The sequence below is a fragment of the Myiozetetes cayanensis genome, unplaced genomic scaffold (genome assembly GCF_022539395.1).
Source record: "Myiozetetes cayanensis isolate MyiCay16 unplaced genomic scaffold, myiCay2020 scf1, whole genome shotgun sequence".
NCBI classification, from domain to species: Eukaryota; Metazoa; Chordata; class Aves; order Passeriformes; family Tyrannidae; genus Myiozetetes; species Myiozetetes cayanensis.
Window position 1 is genome coordinate 46,573,237 of NW_026086604.1, and position 24,546 is coordinate 46,597,782.

Genomic DNA, 24,546 nt, shown 5'->3' on the forward strand with positions numbered 1-24,546 from the left:
CCATAAGGAATGACTGGCAACCCTTAATGCAGTATTATTGTTTGAGTGTTCTTTTTCCCTATGGATGCATGCCCTTTCCACTTTAGCTCTTGCAGTGACATCAGCTTAAAAATAGTCAGATCCTCTAGCTGTTCTGTTGAAGTATAAAAATGCATTCTTCGTAGTTCCTGACTTTATTTTGCATGTCTTTTTTTGGTGGTGTTGTAGTCTGCGTTGGATTTCCAAAGCTACTGCTTTTAATTTTTGTCTGAAGCATTATGTCCTGTTCTGTGGCTTTGAAATAGTATTTCAGTTACACAAAAATCTTCTTTATTGCCCTTGGGATACTACGAAGTATTTCCTAAAACTGTAGTCCACATTTGTTAGGGCTACAGAGCTCAAAAGATTGCTTTAGATGCTACCATGTGCTTTTTCTGATAACTCATGTAACATGTCGTTCATCTTAACCTCTGGTTAACCTCTGTTAACCACTGATAAAACCGAATGTGTGTAAAGTAGTAACTTCAGTAAAATCCTTAAAAACCAAAATCCAAACAAAAGTCCTCCCCCTCCCCTCCCCCCAAACTCAAAGCCACTGATACTAGCAACATCTGAGAAAGTCAGACTGCAAAATACAACATGACAGTACTATTCCAGGAAAGTAATCTGTTCCTGGAAACTTGCAGAAGAGCATGTGTATTTACAAGGCAAGGTGGGATGAGCTAAGCAGTCAGACAACTTTGAGGATATCCTTACCTTGAACTTTTTGATGACTTCCCATGTAGCTAGGGGGTTTTTCTGACTTCAGATTTTTGGAAGATGGTTGGCCTAAATACCTTTAGCCTCTTGGTGATTTAAACAGAAATTGTTTCATGAGACTTATGCAGTACTGTCATGTGCTAATTATTTTAAGACTTGCTTTATGTAGCTGATTTTCTAATTTACATGATGGGGTTTTTTCATATATTCCAAATATCAAAGTGCACTTCCTTTTCACTTTTCCTGCTCTAGATATAGGGGAGATGTTAGCCATCTTCAAGGTAGGATTATTAAATTTGGTTCAGTTGGTTCATCTTTAGATAATCTAGCCAGCATACATCATTCTTCCTGCTGAACTGCCTTTGCAGTATATTTTGGTGGCCAGGATGGGTAATTTGTTTTGAACTGTATTGCTGCTTTAAAGGAAATCTGCAGGTAAAATAAAACATGTTAGATTCAATTTTTGCACTTTTAGAAAGCTCATCTGACTTTAAAAATCTAACCTAAGGGTTCATCTGTTCTGTTTCCTTCAGAAAATTAACGTACTCCTGTTTCTCTTTCTGTAGGAATCTGTTCATTGACAAGCAGTGACTTCTCAGACTCACCTTCTTTCTTTTGGCTGAGTTCCACATATGTGCTCTTAAAGAAAAGTTCAGTTCTGAGTTTGTCTGGCCTGTTGTACCTTCGGTCTCTTCTTGGAAAGAAACTGATACCTGCAGTTTAGATTGCACTAATGTCTGAAATAGGTTGCTGTTGTGTGGAGAATTGAACTGTCACTTAGCCTTTAGACATATCTTTGAAGATGGAACGAGTAGGAAGTGATTTGTAAACACTTCTTCCTGTGTTGCAAAATGCTTTCTTCTATAAAGTAGGCTTTTTTGGCTATGAATATTTTCAGCTCTTAGAAAACAAAATTAAGTTCAGGTGATTTGTTTTCTTGTAAATTGTGCACACAGATCAATTTCCTTAAAAAACACCCTCAAATCTTTTTTGCTTATATAGCATACTTATTTAGAGTATAGAATAACTTCTTGTTTTTCCATTGCTTGTGATATATGTTAAAATAGATTAAAAGTGACATTTTTTGCTGGTTACATAAACTCCATTTCCAAATGTAGTTAAAGGAAAAAAAGTAGTCAAACATTAAGCTGTAGCTTAAAACTTTCCTTTTTGGATAGAGACATCATTCTAACTGGTGTTCTTTTGCTCTTTGCAAGAGGCAGCCCCAGCACCTGATACTTTTGATTAGGCACTGACTCCTTATCTGAGCATACTTACAAATTAGTAACACTTGTAATGAATACACAGTAAAGCAGCAGGTACTAGGTAGTGCCCTTAGTTTGGTAATGGTTGGTTATAGAGTAGGAGGATAACCTAGAGGGTCATGAGCGAAATGGTATGATTTTCCATTTGCAGTGTAGCTACCATACAGTGTCTGAAAAATTGCCTTGGAATATTTAGTAAAAAAATGTAAAGGTAGTGATCAGCTGTTGCAGATACATTGCTGATCTTACCAATTATTTCTGTGACCTTTGGGTTTTTATAATATCCTTCCAAAGTTTCAGGAAAATGGCTCACCTGTGGCCCATCTCAAAGCAATTCACAACCAAAACAGCAGCAGCAGAACTTTAGGGAAAACCAAATAGTGTGGGGCTGGATACAGGAATTTTCTTTGTGGAAGGTGATTATATTTACTGCAAATGGTATAATGAAGAATTCTCTGTTCTTTGTGTTTCATGAAATAAAAGTAATTTGTTCAAAAGTAGTTGGGAGATGAAGGTAATTTTTTTAGGTAAAGTTTGCTCTGTGATTGATGCCTGTGCCTTTTGGGGCTGTGTTAGTTTTCAAAAGATGGAATTCTAAATTCTGTTCTTGTTGTTTCTCCTGTTTCACCCCATTTTAGCTTTTGTGTTGAATTTCCAGAAAGCATGTTATAAAAGGGATATCTGATTAGATGAAAGTTCTGTTTAACTGTATTTACAGCTGACAAATACCTGTTTTGTGGATTATTTGTTGGTGTTTTGATTTTTTTTTTTTTTAATAGGATGGAGGACAGAAGAGATTTGGTGCTATTTCCTGTAATATTTGTGGAATGCTTTACACCGTGTCAAATCCAGAGGATGAAACCCAACATCTCCTGTTTCATAACCAGTTCATAAGTGCTGTTAGATATGTGGTAAGAAAACCTTCTCTTTCTAAAGGCATAAACAGTATTGTTTGTTTGATGTGTACTAGTTAAAATTCACGTTACATTGTGTTTTAATAAATTATTATTGCAGTAGGACATAAATTATCCACTTTGGGAAATAAATACTTCTAACAGCCATGGTAGACAGGTTATATGTAATGTATAAAATTGTTAGTAGGATAATGGTGTTTCATCACCATTGTATTATTTCTGCTACAATTACTTAATCTAAGGGAGGTGTTAGGGTAGTGATAAGAAAACAAAGGAATGTCACTGTTCTCAAAGTACTAAATACAGGTTTCAGTACAACTGGTGTTTGCAGCAGTTAACTTAATAGTCAGATAAAGGACTGATTGTACTGTTTTTGTAATTGAGATGACTTTTGTAATCTTAGATGACTTCTAAATTACTTTACCTTTAAATATGTGTAATTTGAAGAGAGACTGCCTAGAAATCCAGCTGATACAACTTCACAGTATATTGAAATTTTACTGAATCTATAGTTAGATTTTAATCTCTGAAATACAAAGTATTATTTGATAACTTCATTATATATGCTATATCTGAGTCTATCTCTCATATTAAAGCTCAGATTTGAAAAAATGTGTACAATTTCAATTATATTGTAAAATCAGCTACTTCACAGTAGCTGATATTACAAGACATAGGAAATGCCCGTTCACATGTCTGAAATCCAGAATAGAATCCACAAAGTCTATTTTCTTTATCACACATGTTACCTTCAGTACTCTACACTCGAGTAGATAAGACCTCCAGGATAACTGAACTGAGGCCACCAATTCATTCCATGTAGATAACAAATGGCTGTTGGGCTACTCTTAAATCTCAAGCACAATTTTATCTCACTGTTTGAAAATACTAAGATATATCTTCAGAGCTAAAACTTTCATGCTTGAAACTATCTGGTAAAATAGTTTTGATATTTACTCTTGTTCTTGGTTAGTTTTTGCTGAATAATCCAGACATCTTAAAAGATCACTTCTGATACAACACTGGCTACGTTGTAGGGTGGGACTGGGCAGAAAGTGTGATGGGAAGCAGTACATTATAATGGCAACATAAAATACGTTTCCCCATTTTATTCCTGTTTGTCCCCCTCTGCCCAAGTACTTTCAGATCTTGAATGTTACCAAAGATGTAAACATAATTTACAGAAGATGATGTTAGTTCTTTTGGACAGAAGCTGGCAGATGAGTTCAATAGCTGCTTAAAGCTGCTATATTCGTGTAGGTAAGAAGCTGAACTGAAGTTTTGAATATTTTGGAAGTTGGACGAGCTGAAATTTCTCACTTGTATGCATGTGTAGAGTAACAGCATAATTAACTTCAATGTGAAAGAGCAGACTGCATTAAACCAGTCATAAATAACTTTGTATAAAATTAGGTATGCTTTTAATTTGAGAAAAGCTTTTCCTATTGTTTTCTCAGTTGGTAGACATCTTTTTAGATCTTCCAACAATGTGTAGTCAAGCAAAATATTGTATTGTCAGTTTAGTGAGTAAACAGCTCTGTCTCTGTAGACTCTAGTTGTGTTTTGTGACATTCTAGACAGCTGTAGAGCGATGATTTAAATGGTTATTCTGGAGTAGAAACTGTAGAGTAAAAGGCTAAAGAAGGGTTTTTATGAGTCTTTAATTCCCTTCTGATTTTTTTTTTCCTCATAACAATTTGAAACTCAGTTTTCTGTGTGGGTGGGTAACTTTTGCCATGATAAATAGGTAAGTCACTAGTCATTTGATCCACAGTCAGTGGTTCTTGGTTGATAGTATCGTGACAGAAATATTCTCACATCCTCTTAGAAAATAATTTCAGTTTAAGATAAACTTTTTTCTCAGTGAATTAGTACAGCAAGTGACTACTTGTTAATTCTTAGTCATCCAGAAATACCAGAATGATTGCTAGTTATCCTGGTTTTGCTAGGAGGTTTCTGGTGGGGATTGTTGGGAGGATGGCTCAGAGGTTTATAGGTATTTGTATGTAGTTACTCTGTTGAAGCTGTAATTGCCTTCCTTTCCCTGACAGGGAGTGTTAACTGGACAGTAGCGTCATGGAATTAAAAAAAAAAGTGTGCTAGAGAAAGTCTCAGTAATAGCTTGGTTAGACTTTCTGGTCCAGGAACATCTAGTCTTGGTATGTTACGTTATTAGCTCTCTCTAGGTACTCTTTTCTGTGTAGTTAATATGTTTGGCATTGGCATTATTTGTGATTTGGAGGCCATTCTGAGGTATCTTACAAGCATTTTTCATTCTCTTATCATTCACATTCTTTGTGCCATATGATGTGGTCCCAGTCTGACTTAAGAAGACTTTTCTCATCTTTTCCTCCCTTTGGAGTATCTCCTATTTTTTTTCTTAGTAGTTATATAATGATTTGTTTCACAGACTCACAAGTGGGTCTATATGCATTATCATGCTTCTTGCTGTGAACTGTGAAAATGGACATTATTGTTAGTGTCATGCCCACCTGCATGCAGCTGTTTTGTGGGTTTTTTAAAATATTGAGTATCCAGAAGGTAGTTTGCATGTAAATAGCAAATTATTTACTGTCTTCAACAAAATAAAATTTTGTTTGTTCTTTTTTAAAGAGCCTGTCCCAAAAGGACAGGCTAACAAGGAGATGGTATTGGGATACTTATTTTGTCATGGATGGCTGATAGAGACAATGAGGAAATTGTAGGCCTTGCATGCAGAGGGGAGAAGTTTGGCAAGTTTAATGGCATTTTCTAGATTTGGGAGCAGAAGATTGGTAAAGACTGTTGGGTTTTCTGAAGGATGACATTTGCTATTAATAGAAGTGTGCAAACTGAATTGACCAGAAGGTAAGATGGTCAAGGATAGCACTGGAGCAGGAATAGATTAGTTTGAGAGATGTCTCCTACTGCAGACAAATGAAGCAGTCTGTCTCACAGGTCTTCTGGTATCAGACATCTGAAAGTCTCCAGAAAAGTTATGCCTGTCTAGAATATACATGCATTGGGTGATGACACACACATCAAGTGTTAACTCCATTGGGATGGATACTTTGTGGGGTTGACACATGGCTCAGTTTTATAAAATCTCCTAATTGTGATACACACAGTATCAGTTGTGTCCCCTCCCTATGATACCACAGTGTCAACTTAGTACTTCTGTAAATTTTTTTGTAAGAGCAAGGCATTTTTAATGACGTTTCGAAGTTGCAAAGCCAAAAACTTAATCCACAGGCATTTGCTAACTTCAAATGCCTGATGTGAATGCAGTTAATCTGTTTGCATTTCAAGCTCATCCTCTTGGTTAAGAAGAATATCTTGACCTGAAGAAAGTGGGAGAAACTGTTATTTGAGGAACAATCCCAGTCACCACTACAAGCTGGGGGCCGACCTGCTGAAAAGCAGCTCTGTGGAGAAGGACATGGGGTCCTGGTGGACAGTAAGCTGTCCGTGAGCCAGCAGTGTTCACTTGTGGCCAAGAAGGTCAGTGGAATCCTAGGGTGCATTAGAAAGAGCACTGACAGCAGGTTGAGGGAGGTGATCCTGCCCCTCAGCTCTGATGAGGCCACATTTGGAATACTCTGTGCAGTTCTGGGCTCCACAGTACAGGGAGACATGGAGCTCCTGGAGCAGGTCCAGAAGAGAACTACTGAACTGGTCAAGGGTCTGGAGCATCTCTCTTATGAGGAATGGCTGAGGCAGCTGGGCCTGTTTAGCCCTGAAAAGAGGTGACTGAGAGGGGACTTCATTAATATGTATAAATATCTAAAGGGGCGGTGCCAAGAGGATGGAGTCAGGCTCTTCTCAGTGGTGCCAAGCAATAGGAGAAGAGACAATGGACAGAAACTGATGCCAGAAAGTTCCACCTGAATACGAGGAAGAACGTCCTTTACTGAGAGTGACCAGGTTCTGGAACAGGCTGCCCAGCAAGGTCGTGGAGTCTCCCTCACTGGAGATACTCAAGAACCATCTGGATGCAATCCTATACTGTTTGCTGTAGGATGACCCTGCTTGAGCAGGGAGGTTGAACCAGATGACCCACTGTGATCTCTTCCAACCTGACCCATTCTGTGATTCTGTGAGCTTATGTCTAATCTGATAAATTTACAGCTATTTTGTTGTAACTGCACCCAAATCTATCTGGGAGCTTCTTACAATTTTCAGATTTGACTTCTTGGCACCTAAGTTTAATAGGATACTGGAATTGGAGATGATGCTGAACTTCATATCATCTTAGATTTCATGCTTGTCATGATTTAAAAGAGCATGTAGTGACAGGACAAGGGGTAATGGCTTCAAACTGAAAGAGAGTAGGTTTAGATTAGATATTAGGAAGAAATTCTTCACTCTGAGAGTGGTGAGGCACTGGAACAGGTTGTCCAATGAAGTGGTGGATGCCCTATCCCTGAAAGCATTCAGGGCCAAGCTGGAAAGGGCTCTGAGCAATCTGCCCTAGAGAAAGGTGTCCCAGCCCATGTCAGGGGAGTTGGAACTAGGTCATCTTTAAGGTTCCTTCCAATCCAGGCCATTCTATGATTCTATGATGAAAACCACTGAAGAGTTATTGTGCTTTTAATGCTGGAACCAGATTTTTAACTATGTTCTGCATCATTAAATGTATGCATAATATCCAGTGAAAGCAACACACTACACTCTGTAGTGGTAACATAGTACTGTCTGTACTATTTCATGATGTGGTAGCAACTGCTTGTCTGTATTGCCCTTTTTGGAATTATTTCTTTCGTTTTTTAATTCTGTTACCATTACACCTTAATAAATAAACAGAAGCAACCTTCATTCTTGTTTGAATTGGTAGGAAAAGTTAGAAGTAGATAAAAAATGAGTTAACCATGTGTTGCAGAGTGGTCTTATGTTCTCAAAGGATTACAAATACCTGTAGGATAAATAGGCCTAACATGGAGGGCAGGAGGGTGTTGCAACAGCTGTTACATACCATCAGGGCTCTGTGCAGCACCAGTCTGCCCAGCTGCGGTGATTAGGCTCTATATGCCCTACTGCTGCTGTCTAGGGGTAATCTGCTGTTGGGCATGGACTGCCAGTGTCAGGGAGGAGTGCTGTAATCATGGTGTTTTACTCCAGGCCTTGCAGAACATATGTCCTTACGGGAACAATAACTTTCCTTTTGAATTTCATCACAAGCAGAATATACTAATGCTTGGGTATCTGATTCAGCAGTAAATAAGTCTTAATGTCCTAAAGTAATATCAATTAAAAGGAAAGGAAAAGCAGTTTTTCTGATGCCACAGTAGAATATTATGTAGTGTAGACATAGCGCTTTTGTTTCTTACTATAATAAGGTGATCTTGTCATCTGCCTCTGTGAAAGACCACTTTAGTTCTCACTGATTGAAATACCTTGCAGACTGTAATATTTTTTTAAATAGTGTTAAAATAGTGGGGTTTTGTTTAAAAAGCGTCAGTATGGGTATGTTAAAGGACCTTATCAATCATCTTCAGACCACAGTCAATATATTGGTTCTAAACCATATTTTGTGTACTGTGGGTATCTAATGGGATCAGTTCTAGCTGCAGCTTTAGCACATTTTCCTTCAACGTTAGAATATGACAGAGCTGTGACCAGTCTTGTGCATTGCTTCCATTTGTCTGGTTTAAAGGAAGGACAGTTCATTGCTTAGAAAAGCTCAACAGTAAGGACAGTAAAGGCGCAGATAAATATGTGAAGTGATAGTTTTTCTTTTTAGAATTGTTGGAGCTGCACAATATGGCTTTAAAATGGTTTCACTAAAAGTCTTGGATGAGTTTAGGGTTTGCAGAAAGTTTCTGGAAAGCTGCATCTAAAAGATACATTTCTGAATAAATTCCAAAATACTTCAATTTAGAAACTACCCCTCTGGTGAATATCATCAGTCCCGATATTATACAGATCACTTAGGAAGATGAACAGGTGGACAATAATGAAAATGAGTCCTACATATTAGTCAATTACTGTATTTTTACAGAATTATTTTTAGACTTGTGCTAATATATTGTTTCTTAAAAATGTAACAACACTATGATGTTCAGAAGTGTTTTGGTTTTTTATGGGATTTCATTTTGTGGAAATACCTGGCTATAACATTAACAGGATACCTTAATCTAAAATTTAGTTTTGAATTTTCTGCATTAGGCTTGCAACAATCTGGATGCTGTAAAACCAGGATTATCAAGCACATTGTATTTATTTCCTGAGCGATTGTCACAGTTGGTTTAAAATAGGCTATAAAAAGCTCTTGCAGGGCAAACAGGAAGGCAAAAGGCAGAAAAGGACAAAAATTTGCGAGAGGTAGGATTTGAGGTTGGAGAACAGTAATCCTTGCCTGAACCTTTTGATGCCTTTTCTGACAGTCTCAAAAGGCACGTCACAATCCCATAAATCTCTACTTTCCTGAATATTTTAATACTGCTGTTGTGTCCTTTGTGTTCAGACCATAATGTATATAAATTCAAGCAGGATCTTTGTTTGTACAACTACTACTGAGAAGAAAAACAGACAGGATTAAATTGGTGTCTGTGTTGCAACCATTGTCATGCCGGCTGCTAAACTAACGCTTAAATAGTTCCAGGGCTTGTAGCAAGTAGATAAATTTCTAAAATTATTCTCTTCATGTCTTACTCAGTGTAGGGGAGTAAAATCAGTATGAGTAAAATGAGGTACAGATCAAGTATTATAACACTGAACTTTGACATTTTTTGTGGTAGTATATATGGCATTCATCCAGTGCCAAATTCCATTGTTTGGTCTTTAGTTGAACATTATTTTGTGGGAAGGTACAGAATTCAATGAGAATTATTCCATCAATATTGTTTCTTCAAAACTTTTTTATTTAAAGTTGCTTTGAAGTAAGACTTGTAGATCAGCCTTTTTAGTGGCTGAAGTTACTTCTTCATTCAGTATTTTTAGGTCCCATCAAAGCAACTTGAGTTCTAATATCTACCAGTCCCATCTTGCTAGATTTAAGTGGCTTTTTTTGTTTTGTTTTTTTCCATGCAGGTACTGCTCATTATTCACCACGAGTGTGGATCTGAAGAAGAGTTAATTACCTCTATTTTTTTGAGTATGTTTATACTTCAGATACACACAACGTAGTCTCCTTCCCTATTAGATTCTTAGAAGGTAGTTATAAATTTTTTTCTAGTATCCTTCTTGTGGCTTTAACAGTTATGATCAGTAACAAAATAAACTATTCCTTACATTTTGGGCAACTGCATGCCAATCAGTTCACTTAGAACCTCCTGGAGGTCTTTCGCATGCCAAACTTTAAAAACTGAGTGTGTATTTGTGGAGGTAACTATGTTAAAAAGAAATCTTATAATAAAACGTAGGGTTTTCCCATTCACTGGACTTCGAAAAAAATATTTACGTAGGTTTGGAAATCAGTTATGTGAGCTGACTTTGCTACTTCTGTTTTAAAGTTGAGTTTACATTGCAGTCCTGGGGGAAAAAATCTAGTTGGGAAATTAGAAGACACTTTCATGAATTGTTTTTAGATACAGTTAGGTTATTGTGTAAATTATTGTATTAATAACATCATATTTTGTATGTTGTGCTCCTTTAGAAAGCTAGCTGAAGTTTCCTTCTCTAGCAAAGCAGCTGCTAAATAATGTGAAATCTCTGCATAAATTCAGTGTCTAGAACAATAATTTGCCATTTCTGTTTGTAAAAGTATATCTTGTATATGGTTTAGATAAGTGTTTGTTTTATTTAGGGTTGGAAAAAGGAGAGAATTTTGGCTGAATATCCTGATGGAAAGATAATAATGGTTCTTCCTGATGACCCAAAGTATGCACTTAAAAAGGTATGGTGAAAAGGACTGGGCTTCTATATTTTGCTTTGTTTGATATTTTCATGTAAATAATGAGAATGTCCATAGTAAAGTTTGTATAATTTACATGTGTACAGTTGAAGTTGGACTCAAAACTGCAATGGTTCTGTAGCTTTCTCCACAAACAGGTTAGATATCTCACTTCAAAGTGCTGCTGCTCTGTTCATAGAGAAGAAGGGCCTGGGTAGGGGTGGGAACAGTATTAACCAACTGACTTTTTAAAAGACTTTTTTAAAATATACTTGCTGAATGTCTGACAGATATTTTAGGTAATACAAACTTCCTACTGTATTTAAACGAACTGAAATGTACTAACTTTATTACACAGGCACCATTCTCTTGGAGACTTTCTAATGAAAACAGATTTAGCTGGAAAGTGGCCTCAAAGTCTAGTCCATTCCCATGTCCAGAGCAGGATCTGCTCATGATGCATCTAACAACTTTCTAAAAGTTTTACCAGTAGGCAGTTGTCTGACCTCTTCAGACTCTGTTACAGTGCATCCGTAATTTTAGGAAGTTTTCTCCAAATGTCCAGCATAATCTCCATACTGCAATTTAAGCTCATTAGTACTAATCATACTGACATGATTATAGAAAACATCCTTCTTTCCCTCTTTGCCACAGCTTTTTTGTGCCTGAACAAACTCCGATGTTTTTTTTACTCTGAGGAAATTGACTGATGTGCTGGGTTTTTTAGTTTGTACTCCTAAGTAGTGTTTTTTAGAGCTCTATTCATTTTCCTACTCTCCTCTAGATTATTTCCATTTGTGCCATGACTCATGTCTCTCCTGAAACCCTCTAAAACTGTGCACAGCACGCTAGCAGAGACTTAGAGCAGGAGGGTACTGTGGTGTCTTGCTGGATGGCCTGTGTTCATACATCTCAATATGTCATTACATTTGTCATAACCTGTCATTGGTTAGCCTGGGATTTGCTGTGACTAACAGGAACTTTTTTACAGTACCACTGTCACAGGGTCACGGAATGGCTAAGGTTGGAAGGGATCTCTCAAGGCTGAATTGATGCCCAAGAGAACTCTTGTTGGTGGCATGACTGTAGGAGCTTTTCTTTAGTCTATCTAGAATTTTTTCAAGTTATTAAATTGAAAAGAAAAAGAAACTATGACTTTTCTTTTTACAGCATTTAATGCAGATAAGTTTATTTGTTTAGTTTTGCTTCTCTGGTAGTATAATTTTAATTTTAGTACGTCTGTTGCACATTCCTTTTTTTAATATAATGGCTGAAGAAAAAAAAATACCTAAGTGGTGCAGAGGAAAGGAAGACTGTAGTGAATTAAGCCATTTAGGATAGAGTTCTCTGTAGTTCTGTGTGGCTAAAGTTGAGAGAATTTACAGCTGTCACTACTGTGGATGCCTGATTTCAAGAATGGTTACTCAGTGTTTCCAACTGGGTAATTGGACTTGTCATTAAATGATTGGTACCTGAAGGTTAGATGAGAAAATCAAGAGTGACTGATACCATGTCTTTTGAAAGTTATTTTTAAAGCATTTTTTTTACATGGTTTCCATTTTGTCAGTACTAAGGGGCAAAAACTGATACACAGGAAATTCCATATGAACATGAGGAAGAACTTCTTTACTGTGTGGGTGACCATGCACTGGAAAAGATCACCCAGAGAGACTGTGGAGTCTCCCTCACTGGAGATATTCAGTGAACCGCCTGGATTGCAGTCTGGTGCCATGTGCTCTAGCATGACCCTGCTTGAGCAGGGAGATTGGAACAGATGACCCAGTGTGGTCCTTCTAACCTGACCCATTCTGTGATGTTCACAGCATCAGTAATTCTACTTTTGCATTACTAATGTGATTAGAACATGCATGCAAGAAGCTTATGCCATGTAATGCATGCACCACATGGGAAAGGCAACCTTATTTGTCTCACAGAAGATGAGGAATGATAGAGGCTGCTTCCAATATCCAGTTGTAGGTACAAGAATCCAGCAGTAAAATACCAGCTCACGCATAAGCTTTTGTTTGCATTCATGCTGAAGTTTCTGTTTCTTCTAAACTTGCTAATATTAAACAAAATTTTATTTTTAATTTCAGTTATTCTTTGCAAACCCAGCTGGGGGAAAGAGACAACAGTTACTTATTCCTTTACAATAAATGCATGCATCTTCTACTTGCCTTGACACTGTCAGCTCTCATGTGCTCAAAATCCTTAATAGATTAGTTCTTTAAATACTTAAAAAATAACAGAAAATGTTGAACTAAACTGTTTTAAGTTTTCCTGTAGGTCTCGTTTACTTCTAAAATACCAGACTCCACACTTCGATTATCTGAATTTTCTCTATTAGCCTTTGACCGTTCATGTTTGAATTTCATGGAAGTTGACTGAGAGATCTCTACTCTTCCTTTTTCCAGACGAGTATTATTTAAGGAACATTTTTGTGGACTGATGTGTTGCAAGTTACTTAGGATAATCCTTAACTTATGGAACAGCTTTCGGTATTCTAGATCTAGATTCTCCATCTTTGCAAATCTGTGATTGTAATGTAAGTTTATAGAAATGTACATTAACATGTGTTTCTTACACAGCATTTAAACTTATTTTGACAGGTTGAAGAAATTAGAGAAATGGTAGACAATGACCTGGGATTCCAGCAAGCTCCACTCATGTGTTACTCTAGAACTAAAACTCTTCTTTTCATTTCTAATGACAAAAAAGTTATCGGCTGTTTAATTGCAGAACATATCCAGTGGGTAAGTGACTGAATTGGAGAAAGGCAATCTGTGTCCGTGCTTAGTGATTGTTCTAGCAAATGAGCATTCCATGTATGGCTTTTCCATAGAGGAGGAGACCTTGGAGGGTAGACCATTCTGAAATGTAGTCACTCATTTTTATATGGTTGACTCTGAGCTGAGGCACGTGGATGGTGTCATACTTGGCTCAGACCTGCTCATCTAAGAGCTTGATATAGCCAAAGGGTGGAATTTTTCTTTCTCTGCTGTTGCGCCAGCTCTGGCTCTCCTCTTGCTTGTTGACAAGCAGGTTCAGCTCCCTACCCAGCAGAAATCCAATCTGGATGAAAAAGTGAGTGTTCTGTATGAGTGAGTTGAATCACAGTGGGATCGAACAGCTCCGCAGCACAGAGAAGGAGAGGGCAGGACAAGAAGTCGTGCTGCGGTACTAAACAGTGATGTCAGAACTTCATCACATACTCTGTCTGTTCCCTTGTAAACTGTCCTGCTGTTTTTCTAGTGTCCCTTGGGAGTAGCAGACAAGAAGCAAAACAATCTTAGGCAAAGTCAGAGAAGTTGAGGCAAACGCTTTAATACAGGTGCTAGTAAGAAATGGATTATTTGTTGCTATTATTTTAAGTCAGAGAAGCTTTTGAGGTGGGTAGTTTTGTTTCACCTCTATCATCTCTTCCTGTTTTGAAATTGTTAAGGCAAATTAAATGAGACACAAATATACAATTAAGAGAAATTAAATGAGACACAAATATACAGTTTTTTTGGTAAGGCATTTTAGCAACTAAGTATGTTTAACTGAAAGAAATAACATTAATAACATTAATTGTTTTCTTAAGTCATTAGTGATGCTTTTATAAAGAGACATATTTTTTTTACATCACCTGCAGGGCTACAGAGTTATAGAAGAGAAGGTTCCAGAAGTCAGTTCAGAAAATGAGAAGGTCATATTCGAACGACAGAAAGCGTGGTGCTGTTCAACCTCTCCAGAGCCTGCTATCTGTGGGATTAGTCGAATATGGGTATTCAGCATGATGCGTCGAAAGAAGATCGCTTCTCGGATGATAGAGTGTCTTAGGTAATATTTAAAAAGTTCCTGAGTTTTACATGTGGTTTAGATAGAACTTAGTCCAAGCCATTTATTGCTTTGTGTGTCTCAAGCTTGTATTTTCAAGCTGCTGGTGATACTGGGGATGTAGATTTGAGCACAGTTGACAGTTCCAGTATTAGGTGGAGTGCAGTAACTGACATCAGTAATTCTGCAGTAGCTTGTCTTTAACAGAAATCTTTAAGGGCAATTGTAATGAGTCACCTGGCAGACTTCCAGCGAGCTTGGGGAAGTTCCTCCAGGATAATTATGAGTGAAGGATGCAAGACTGTTTTTGGACAAAGTGTGAGATTACCCAAGTGTTACAGACTGGGACTGAATCACTGGCTGATATTCCATTCCTTAGAGGTAGAAAGAGGGAGGGACCAGAGACCCAGTGCATCAAACTATTTGATATAGTCTGGTGGCTTCCAACTATTGTTTTTTGGGTTTTGTTTTTTTTTAAATATATACTCAGGTTCACTGAGCCTTATGAGATATTTTCCATTTCCATGGAACTTTAGTAGCTAGTGATGAGTGTATTCAACTGAATGCTAAGTGCTAGATCCATAGAAGGACTCAAACATCTGTGCTACTATATGTTAAAATTGTTGACTCTCCAAACCTTAGGTTTCTTTCAGTGTCATTTCCTAGAAGTTTAAACATCAGTTCTGAGTAATGCCAAGAACTGCCCGAATGTTGCTGCACTTTGTAGCACAGGTACTGATGTCTCTGCCAGTCCTCAGTCTCTTGGTTATTTGTAGAACTTAGCAAAGCTGTTGTACTCTGCAGAATGCATCATACCTGGCTGGTGGAGCAACTGGAAAGTTCTTACCAGATCATGTTCTGTCTGAACTATTGACTGTAAAGCTGTGTTTAGATGAGCGTAGTAACTTGATTATTTGGTTATATTTTTGACAACTTTTTAATAGTGTGTTTAATAGTAGCTTCCTATAAACTATTTCTAAAGGAAAGATTTGGAACATGGTTCTAACAATGCCAAGGTCGTGGGTTCAATCCCCATAGAGATCGTTCACTTAAGAGTTGGATTCAATGATCCTTGTTGGGTCCCTTTCAACTCAGAATATTCTGTGACTCTGTGATCTGTCCCCCAAATCGATGCTGGAGTTGTTCCCTCAGCTACAGCCCTAAAGGATTTTTACAATCAATTTTGATGGTTTGTTGCAGCTAGCGAGGCCTCAGTTTTGCTCTTAGCTGTACATGGCACCTCCTCACCTTTTGCTGTGCTCTGGTGCTTGTGTGGCCTTCCAGTAGCTCATTGCTGCCTTAGTAGAAAACAGATTCACCAAAAAGAGCTTTGCATTACTCTGGTGCTCTGTTGGTTTGTAGAAAGGTCTGATGAGCTCTAGAGCAGGTGTAGACAAGGAAGCCCAGACAGTTGTAGAAGGCAAAGGAAAGGAGTGAGACTTGATTTGGGATGGCAGTAAGCAGTTAGATCCCCTCAGCAGCTTCAACGTAAATGTCTTCTGTAGCAAAAGGTACTTTGAATGGAATGATTCTGGTAGCCATCTAAATTCTGACTTCTAAATGTTGAAGGCATTGTAGCAGACTTTTAGGTCCATTTTGAGAATGTCTGCCCCATTTCACTCAAGCTTTCACAGTTGACTTGGAGTCACAAAAACCCAGTCAGACAGTCTAAGAACCTTGAAAAATTATCTTCCTAAATACATGAAAGGGAAAGGAATAAAACTGGTAGTGATTAAAACAGATTTTGTTCCTATTATGTTTTTCTCAGTATTTAATGGAGATGATGTCCATACGAGTGAACCTTATACTTGCTCTTCAACTGCATTTAAATTTATTTTATAGAAACTAAAACTCTTGAGTTTAAAGGGAGTTTCTTCTGTTTCCAAGGATAAACATTACCTCCTCCTTCCTCTAATCGAGGCCTTAAAACCTGAGTTCAGTTTTCTAAATTTGCTCACATAGTGAACCAGAGAAGTAGAACAGTATCTCTTGATTCCTGTTCTTACTTACAATAAGAATAAAACATGCATAAAATATTTCTCATGAAGTTCAGCAAATTGATTCTTTCTTTTTGTGTAGTTATTACTGAATGTGTACTTAGGAATTATGCCTTGAGGTTGGTCCTTTCAGCCCCTCCATCATCACGCCAACTTGTTTTGTAGCTTGTGTTTTTGTTCCTAGTGACTGTAGTCACAACCCTATCAGTCTCTTTTCTATGAAAAAATATTTGGAATGAGTTCAATCCTTTTTTTGTTTAAAAAACCTCTGAATTTGAACTCTTGATGCTATCATACTGTACAAACAATCCTTCTAGAACACCAGAACCTTATTAAACTCCTCCCAGAGCAAGTGATCCTCCTTGCTGTTTGGAAGGAGATAGATACTGTAAGTAGAGCCATCTCCTCCTAATAGAGTTTCTTCCTTTTCAGTGTCAGTGCCACTTAATTAATGGTTTGTGGCCTAGTAGCATAAATATTTTTTATTGTTCCCTGAGGGTAATCCTCTTTTTTTTTTTTTTCACTCTTTTAAACAGGAGCAACTTCATATATGGTTCATACTTAAGTAAGGAAGAAATCGCCTTCTCCGACCCCACTCCTGATGGAAAACTCTTTGCAACACAATACTGTGGCACCGGCCAGTTCCTGGTATACAACTTCCTCAATGGACAGCACCAAACTTAACTGCTCTGAAGGAATTCCATTTTTATTGGGAGACTTCTGCCAAACCGCACTGAGTGGGTGCAGACTTTTCAGCAGAAGCCAGGGCCATTTTTATAACAGTGAACTCAGGACTGGTAACAACCGAAAGGTTGTACTATTTTATTAAAATTGTAAACAATGCAGTAATAGGCTAACTTTGTTTTTTTAAAAGAAAGATATTTTATTAACTTTTACAGAAGTTTGATTGTATTTTATCTAGTTAGTCATGTTTACATGCAGCAGAAAATTGTTCATAGTGGACTGTAAACTAATGCAAAGACTCTAGTCTTGCTGACGAGTACGTGCTGAAGTTCTTAATGAGGTGATATACCAGTGCTTCCCGGTACTGTAACTGGTCTCCTGCCCCAGCTCCTGCAGCCGGGGGAGCCACTACTGTGGTTGCTTGTTTGACAGAGCTCAAGGCAGTGCCCACATGCATTGAGGCAAGGAGTGTTACGGTACAGTTGTGGTGGGCATCAACCCTCATGGACTGCACGGTGGCTTCTGGGGTGCATCCTGTACCCTGCTAGATGCCAGGGCACCTGCTTGGTCTCAGCAGCATCAGAATCTTGTTGTGCCACCTGTCCCCTTCTCCCCCAGACTAGTGGAGTAAAAGGTGGAATGAAAACCCCTAGAACTGGTGTACTCGTCATTCTTCAAGTACTGTACTGAGTATATACCTTTGTTAGTGGACTTCACTTTGATACTTGTCACTCCTTCATAAATCTCTCTTTTAAAGGGTTTGTATGTTGAAAAACTGCTGTGGCCTTTCTTGATCTGTACATAATGTAGATAGATTAAAAATAAAATACTTGATAGCTTTTCTAAAGTTACTCTGTATGATACTAAGTGTGAATGAATCTTTAGTGTATTTCATACTTTTTCTGGGGGAAATAAGTGGCTAAGGGCAGTGTGTGTTTTGATGCAGTCTCTGGAGAACAGAGTTGTGGCATTCAAACCTGCTTGGATAGGAATCTCCTTAACAACAATGCAAGCCCCATATAGCTCCAGATCATTACCATCCTTATACAGGGTTTGTGGTAAGGTGTGAGGGGATGCCTTCAACCTTGAGTAATAGCTTAAAACTCTAATGTAAGATGGGAAAGAATTGGGGTTAAACTTACAGTTTGTTTCAATTTTGGAACCTCTGTGCAGGTAGGATACACTTGTTTATGTCGTACTGTCCTTAACCTTGGGCTAGAGCTAAAGAACTCGCACCACCTCTGAAACAATACTCAAGAGTGCTTAAAGCTGGAGTAGCAGAATGGTGATGAATTCTGGTCTGTACAGTCTGTTTGTTTCCAAGCTGCCACGTGTAATTTTTGGGGGGATTGTGAGCAGCCTGTAAAGGGCTTGGTCAGAAAGGTTGGTGCAGTGGGTTCACTGGAAATCTAAAAGTGATCCTGTGGTGGGCTTGGAAAGCAAGAGCAGTACCCATTAAGAGAGAGACAGTCTGAAATGGTAACTTAATATAATCAAATTTAATGAAAGCACATTATAAACATACCATAGCCACAACTTCAGACAGTTTCAGTTCATAAACAATAACATGAGGTAGACTGACTAGTGAAGCTAAATTCACCAAGTTTTTGGTTAAGAAAACTTTACACTAGGAAAGCAACATTTTTAACCCTCTTCCAAAAGTCACAAAAAGCAATTACATAAGTTAAGCAAAAAGCATCTGCATATGATTCTTTAAATCTTAGTTTACATTCAGTTTTAACCTGTGAATAGACAAGAACATCTACAGGTAAGATATAATGCTAGCCAATTTAATACATTCATAAGAATGGCCTTGATGGCGAGGCTTAAAACCAAAATGGAATAGCAATTGTCTGGCTGTCAAACAAGGGTCTCCTTCCCAGGAATTCACAGGCAGCTGGTTAAAGTGTTCCATGGGACAGGCCTGCACTGTTGGGGCTGGTGTAGTGCACTCTGGCCAGAGCGTTACCAGAACTCCTTCCTTCTGCAGGGCAGAGTGCTGACGAAATGGGTTTACTATTAGTTGGTAAAGGCAGGCAAATACACTGATTTTCTAAATGCACTCTCAACCTTCAGGAAAATTTTGCACTGCTTCACCAGCAGGCTAATTCCTCCTAGTAGTCTCAGCACCTGGAATTTTAAGAACTTAGTGCAAACATCAAATACACAAACAAAAAGGAAACCATTTTTTAACATGTAATACCTGACACTTCTAAACCACACTAAGACTTGGGCTTGGCCTTAAGCCTTTCTGGCAAAACCAGAACTACTGGAATACATTCATGTGTGTATCAAGCGCTTCAAGAAGCATCTTTTATATCCCTGCTTCTTCCCAGTGTTAAAATAGATAAGGCAGGTTGTGTATGAAGGAAAATAAAAAGTAAGTTTACAGAGATGGGTTGTTCATCTGAAATTTGTTAAATTTACAGCATCAGAGGTATGCTACATCAACACAGACATATGCAAACCATTTTCCTTTGGCCTCTGTCAAATATATTATGTTTTTTCATCTGTAAACATCTCTTTTCACAAGATAAAAAAAGTTGCTTAGTTAACACTATGCGTTAAAAAAAATGCAGCTTTGGCAGGTCCTTCTCCAATGAGTTGCAGGTCGGCTTTAAAGATGTGGTAATTTCATTGCATTTTGGGGAGTAAATTCATATTCATGAATAGCATTTAAAAAACACTCTGCATTTTTCCTTTTAATAAAGGGGCCATGATTTGCAGAAAGATTACTTTTGTTGTGTGTGTATGGAAACCTCATCAAGGCAATGCCTGCCAACTGTGTGAGTGGAACAGAGGACCCTATGATTTAACCCTGACAAACAAATGCAAGGGCACCGAGTTCCTTCCAGAACACCTTAACAAGGATCACTAAGTATTGCGCTTATAAGTAGAATAATGTGCAGCTGCTGCATAACCAGTATTTACAGATTTACAGGGGTGACAGTGTTAGGTGATGCATTCACACCTCTTTGCTTCTGGAGAGTCTCTTGTGAGCAGTCCCAGCTCCCTCGGACTTCTCCCCTGCTCCCTCCGGAGCAGCTATAGAATGCTTTCAGTTTCTCTTGGATCCAGCTCAGGCATCGTTGGTGTCCTGCACATTTTTTGGTGTGTTGCTTCATATATGGGTACAACAGACCTAATCCCAGCTCAGCAGCCACCTGGAGTTGAGTGTAAAGGAAATGGAGAGTGAGTTGCATACAGCCCACCACAAAGGCACCAGACGGATGGGAGGACACGTTTCCATACGCAAAGGAGGATGGACCGCAAGTTTCCAAAGCTCTGAGGAGAGTGAGAAACTGAAGGTGATTTGCTGGGAAGTTACTCTAGCCTCTAAGTGAAGAGAGAGCAGCTATGAGAAGCCTTTGCTTCATCTCTGGAGTTGAGGAGGGGTTGCCTACTGGGCACAATACCATTGCTAGGAGAACTGAGGTGCACAGTGCCTGCCATGCCCATTTGTTCAGGTTTAAGTAGTAAACTTTGAACACCTGTGGAAATTTTGCCAAAGACAGTTTCAATACGTACACAATTACAAATTTTAAACTAACACTGCACAGAGAACAAGACTATTCCTTTTAATACAAATATCTACTTTATATTGTAGTTTCAAACCCCTGAGTATTCCTGTACCACAGCACAGAGCTGAAGAGACACGGTGGGCTCTCCTCCACCTATCTTCAATAAATTCCACATGCTGGGGTGCATTTCATGTAACACATTCAAGCTAGCAGCTGCAAGAGGAGAGCAGCTTCTTCCCCTAAATCAGCTGATTATTAAAAGGATTCTTCTTCAACCAAACAACATCCTCTTCCCACATCCAACAGCTTGGTTGGCTGTGTGATTAGTGTCGGCAGTTGTGACTGATGTGAAAATAACTGGAATCCAAGATCCTTTAAATCATAACTGTTGTGGTAATTTATCCCAAGGAATAAAGCCTACTTCAGAATTGTGGGGAATCCTTTAGAGCAGTCTAGATAAATATCGGTTGCACTTTGCTCCACAGTGATTGTACTTTTAAAAAAACAAACAAAAAAAAAAAGTTTTTTTTTCTTTAGCGGTGTCTTAGCAAGGCTTATATATGGCGTCCAGTAAGAAAATAGAGTGGTTCATCATCACTACTGTTAGCAGTTTGAAACTCATCCCGAAGTCGGAACTGCCACTCATCCTCCAACTCCAGCCGGACTATCGTCTGCCGTAACGAGCTTCTGTCTTGACATATGACACACAGGGTGGCACCTTCAATTGAAAAGCATGTTAAGTTCTCAGGGTACAATAACAACTCATTTCCTTCATTCATTTTCCTAACATATTTCAAAGAAATCTCTGCTGCTATGGAGGGAAAAAGTAGTATTAGAAGGGTCTATCAACAACCGTCCAGTCGAGGCTCGGATCAGTTGTGTGAGCCTCAGGACAACAGCAAATGGTGTCCATCTGTGAATTCTGTGAATTTGCAGGAAGGCACGGACAGGGAAAAGCAAGCATGGTGTTGGGTCTGCTCCATATCACAGAATTTCACTGCCTGACAATCAGCCAGTGTTGATATCATCTGCTGTTAATATCAGAGAAAACATTAACTGGAATCCAAGATCCTTACATTACTACTGAAAATTATAGCAAAAAAATAAAGCCTACTTTGTTTGTTTCATGGAACATATGGGTTTGTACAAGGTCAATAATGAAGTTGTACTAAGCCAAACCAGTCCCACAGCTGACTTAAGAAAATCTGCTATGACTTCCTTAAGTATGAGATCTGCCCTTGGTAAAGCACTCTAAGAGTCCTTGATTTCCGTGTGGCTTAACAAATGTGCAAACTTTCTTCCACCTGGTGTTACACACAGACATTTAATAAGCAGGAGGGCTGGACACCTTCACTGTTCTGGGCTCCAGCTCATGCACCTGACATACAGAAAGTTTTGGTTCAGATCCCTCCTCTGCTCAGTTGAAGCAAGGGAAGGTCCTTTCCTACCAGGCATCCGTGGCCCTTTCTTGTGAAGAAACCACCTCTGGCCCAAGAAGCAACAGAGAAAGTGGCCTCTCTGGCTGCATTCAGCACACATCAGCTCTGGGAAACTGGCAGTGGCCAGCACCAACCCCCCCCACATCTTTGTGCCCTCCTTCTCTGCCCCTGCCCTGGAGGGCCAAAGATGGTGAACGAGCAAACTTTCAAACTTAGTTCTTGGGACTGGCTGAGCGTCATCCCCACAGCACCCCTGCCTGTGCACCATCCTCAGTCAGCACAAGATGGGAAGCAGCTCAGCCGTGGCATCACACACTCACTGGAGCTCTACAACACACTTCAGCATTACTGAATACCTGTGGCAATTTGTGCTTCATTTGTATTGAGACAAAAAGATGAAGAAACATTTTTATGAGGTTTATTAAATTCTGGTGGGGGTAGACCCCATAATCCTCCAGTTAAGAGCTGTCCCATCTGCAGTACTTAAGATTTGTTGCCATCATAGACTGACTGTCAGAGCAGAATTTCTTATCCTCATCAGTAACACCTATGCTCTAAACTCTCAAGTTGCTGACTGCACAACTCACTGCCTGATTTCCATGGATTCTGATTTTTCTGCACCTATTTAATTTGATGTCACTTATAACTTAATGAGTGTAATTTGTCATAGCTCACTTAAGGTTCAGTTACTTGTGCTTACTACCAACAGTTTGATACAGTCCCAAAAAACCACTCCATCTATTTCTTTTGAAAACAATGGCAGCACTAAGTGTGAAAATAATGGAGCTGTTTAACAAAGCTGGTTATTCCTCTGCCTTTCCCTTTTCCTCAATGCTATTATTACTTGGCAGGAAAACACTGAGGATGCCCAGCAGAGCAGTGAGATTACCTTTCAGAAACCTGAACCGCTTGAGGAGGTCTGCACCAACGAAGGAGTCGCAGAGATAGAGCAGAAGTCCGCTGAAGAACACCCCGTCACAGTTGACATTGACTGAGTGCGGGCGAGAACTAATATAGCATATAGCCACCTGGAACAGAAAGGGGAAAGAAAGGAAGCACTTCTGTGTTAGAAAGGTCTGAGGATGCCTTTAAGTGGAATGGAATAAAACTTAGTGATAACAGGCAAGTCAGGTGGTGCTGGTAAAAATACAGACATGAGGACTACAGCATTGAGCAAATTCCCCAAGGAAATAACACATGGGACAAACTTCTAGATTCTGATTTGGTCACCCAGTCTGCAACACGTTATTTCAGGGAACTCTGCAATTCAGTTTCATTTTCTCATTCTCTAAAAATTACCTGCTTATAATGACTGTTAAGAATGCGTAGATCGCTCCAATAAGGATACATTTGTCAAACACAGTACGCAACTCCATGGGTACTAAAACTGCTGAAGCTTGTGGTTCGCAGCACTGCAGCTCTCCTGTGTCGCAGTGCTGAGATAAATGTTGTGTATATTCTCTACGTTACCCCTGACCTTCATAAATTGTCAGAACAATACCCCTGTTAGATGTTCACCCCCTGTTTCGGACCCACTTCAAACTGACCATTGGGTTCAAAAATTCCAATCTCCCAACCTACAGACATCTAAGATGTATTTGCAAAAACCTAGTTTCCCTAGAAACCTGTGTTCATGAAAAGAAAAGCAAAAAAGGATGAATACCAAGTTCTGTCAAGAATGGCATTGCTTTCAGGTTTTTACTTTGTATGAAATAATATTTCAGACAGACACAGTTCCTTTACAAATCATAAAATCATAGAATTTTTTAGGTTAGACTCATTGAGATCCCACTGTTATCTTGGATCCATGAGATCCAAGATCATTGAGTCCTACTGTTAATCTAGCACTGCCAAGCCCACCACTAAACCACATCCCTAAGGGTCACATCTATATATCTTTTAAATACCTCCAGGAATGGTGAATCCACCACTTCCCTGGGCAGCCTGTTCCAATGCTTCACAATCCTTTCCACTGAGAAATTTTTCCCAATATCCAATCTAAACCTCCCTTGGCACAACTTAAGGCCGTTTTCTCTTGTCATATGACTTGCTACCAGGCAAAAGAGACGAAAGACCAACACCCACCTGGCTACAACCTCCTTTCAGGTAGTTGTAGAGAGCAATAAGGTCTCCCCTGAGCCTCCTCTTCTCCAGACTAAACAACCCCAGCTCCCTCAGCCGTTTCTCATAAGACTTGTGCTTCAGACCCTCCACCAGTTCTGTTGCCCTTCTCTGGACACACTCCAGCACCTCAATGTCTTTCTTGTAGTAATAGGCCCAAAACTGAACACGGGATTCAAGGTTTGGCCTCCCCAGTGCCAAGTACAAGGGGACAATTCTCTCCCTGGTCCTGCTGGCC

The 24,546-nt window shown here is 39.0% G+C and overlaps 2 protein-coding genes across 11 annotated transcripts in view; one reads left to right on the forward strand and one right to left on the reverse strand.

Annotated features, from left to right (window-relative positions):
- ESCO1 (establishment of sister chromatid cohesion N-acetyltransferase 1) overlaps positions 1–18,643 on the forward strand; it is a 34,073-nt gene extending 15,430 nt beyond the window's left edge. Inside the window, exons 8-12 of one of the 2 annotated variants that reach the window (XM_050316391.1) lie at positions 2,783–2,914; positions 10,641–10,730; positions 13,337–13,480; positions 14,362–14,549; positions 17,080–18,643. In XM_050316391.1, the coding sequence (XP_050172348.1) occupies positions 2,783–2,914; positions 10,641–10,730; positions 13,337–13,480; positions 14,362–14,549; positions 17,080–17,227 (702 nt within the window). In that variant the 3' untranslated portion in view covers positions 17,228–18,643. Of the gene's footprint in view, positions 1–2,782; positions 2,915–9,925; positions 10,049–10,640; positions 10,731–13,336; positions 13,481–14,361; positions 14,550–17,079 lie in introns of those variants that run through there. The other variant, XR_007629086.1, reaches the window with a different exon arrangement.
- A 68-nt stretch (positions 18,644–18,711) lies between these two features.
- GREB1L (GREB1 like retinoic acid receptor coactivator) overlaps positions 18,712–24,546 on the reverse strand; it is a 139,037-nt gene continuing 133,202 nt past the window's right edge. For all 9 annotated transcript variants that reach the window (XM_050316335.1, XM_050316321.1, XM_050316323.1 and 6 more), the window contains 2 exons: positions 23,077–23,215; positions 18,712–21,466 (listed from right to left, as the gene is read on the reverse strand). In XM_050316335.1, coding sequence (XP_050172292.1) covers positions 21,303–21,466; positions 23,077–23,215 — 303 coding nt within the window. In that variant the 3' untranslated portion in view covers positions 18,712–21,302. The remainder of the gene's footprint in view (positions 21,467–23,076; positions 23,216–24,546) is intronic.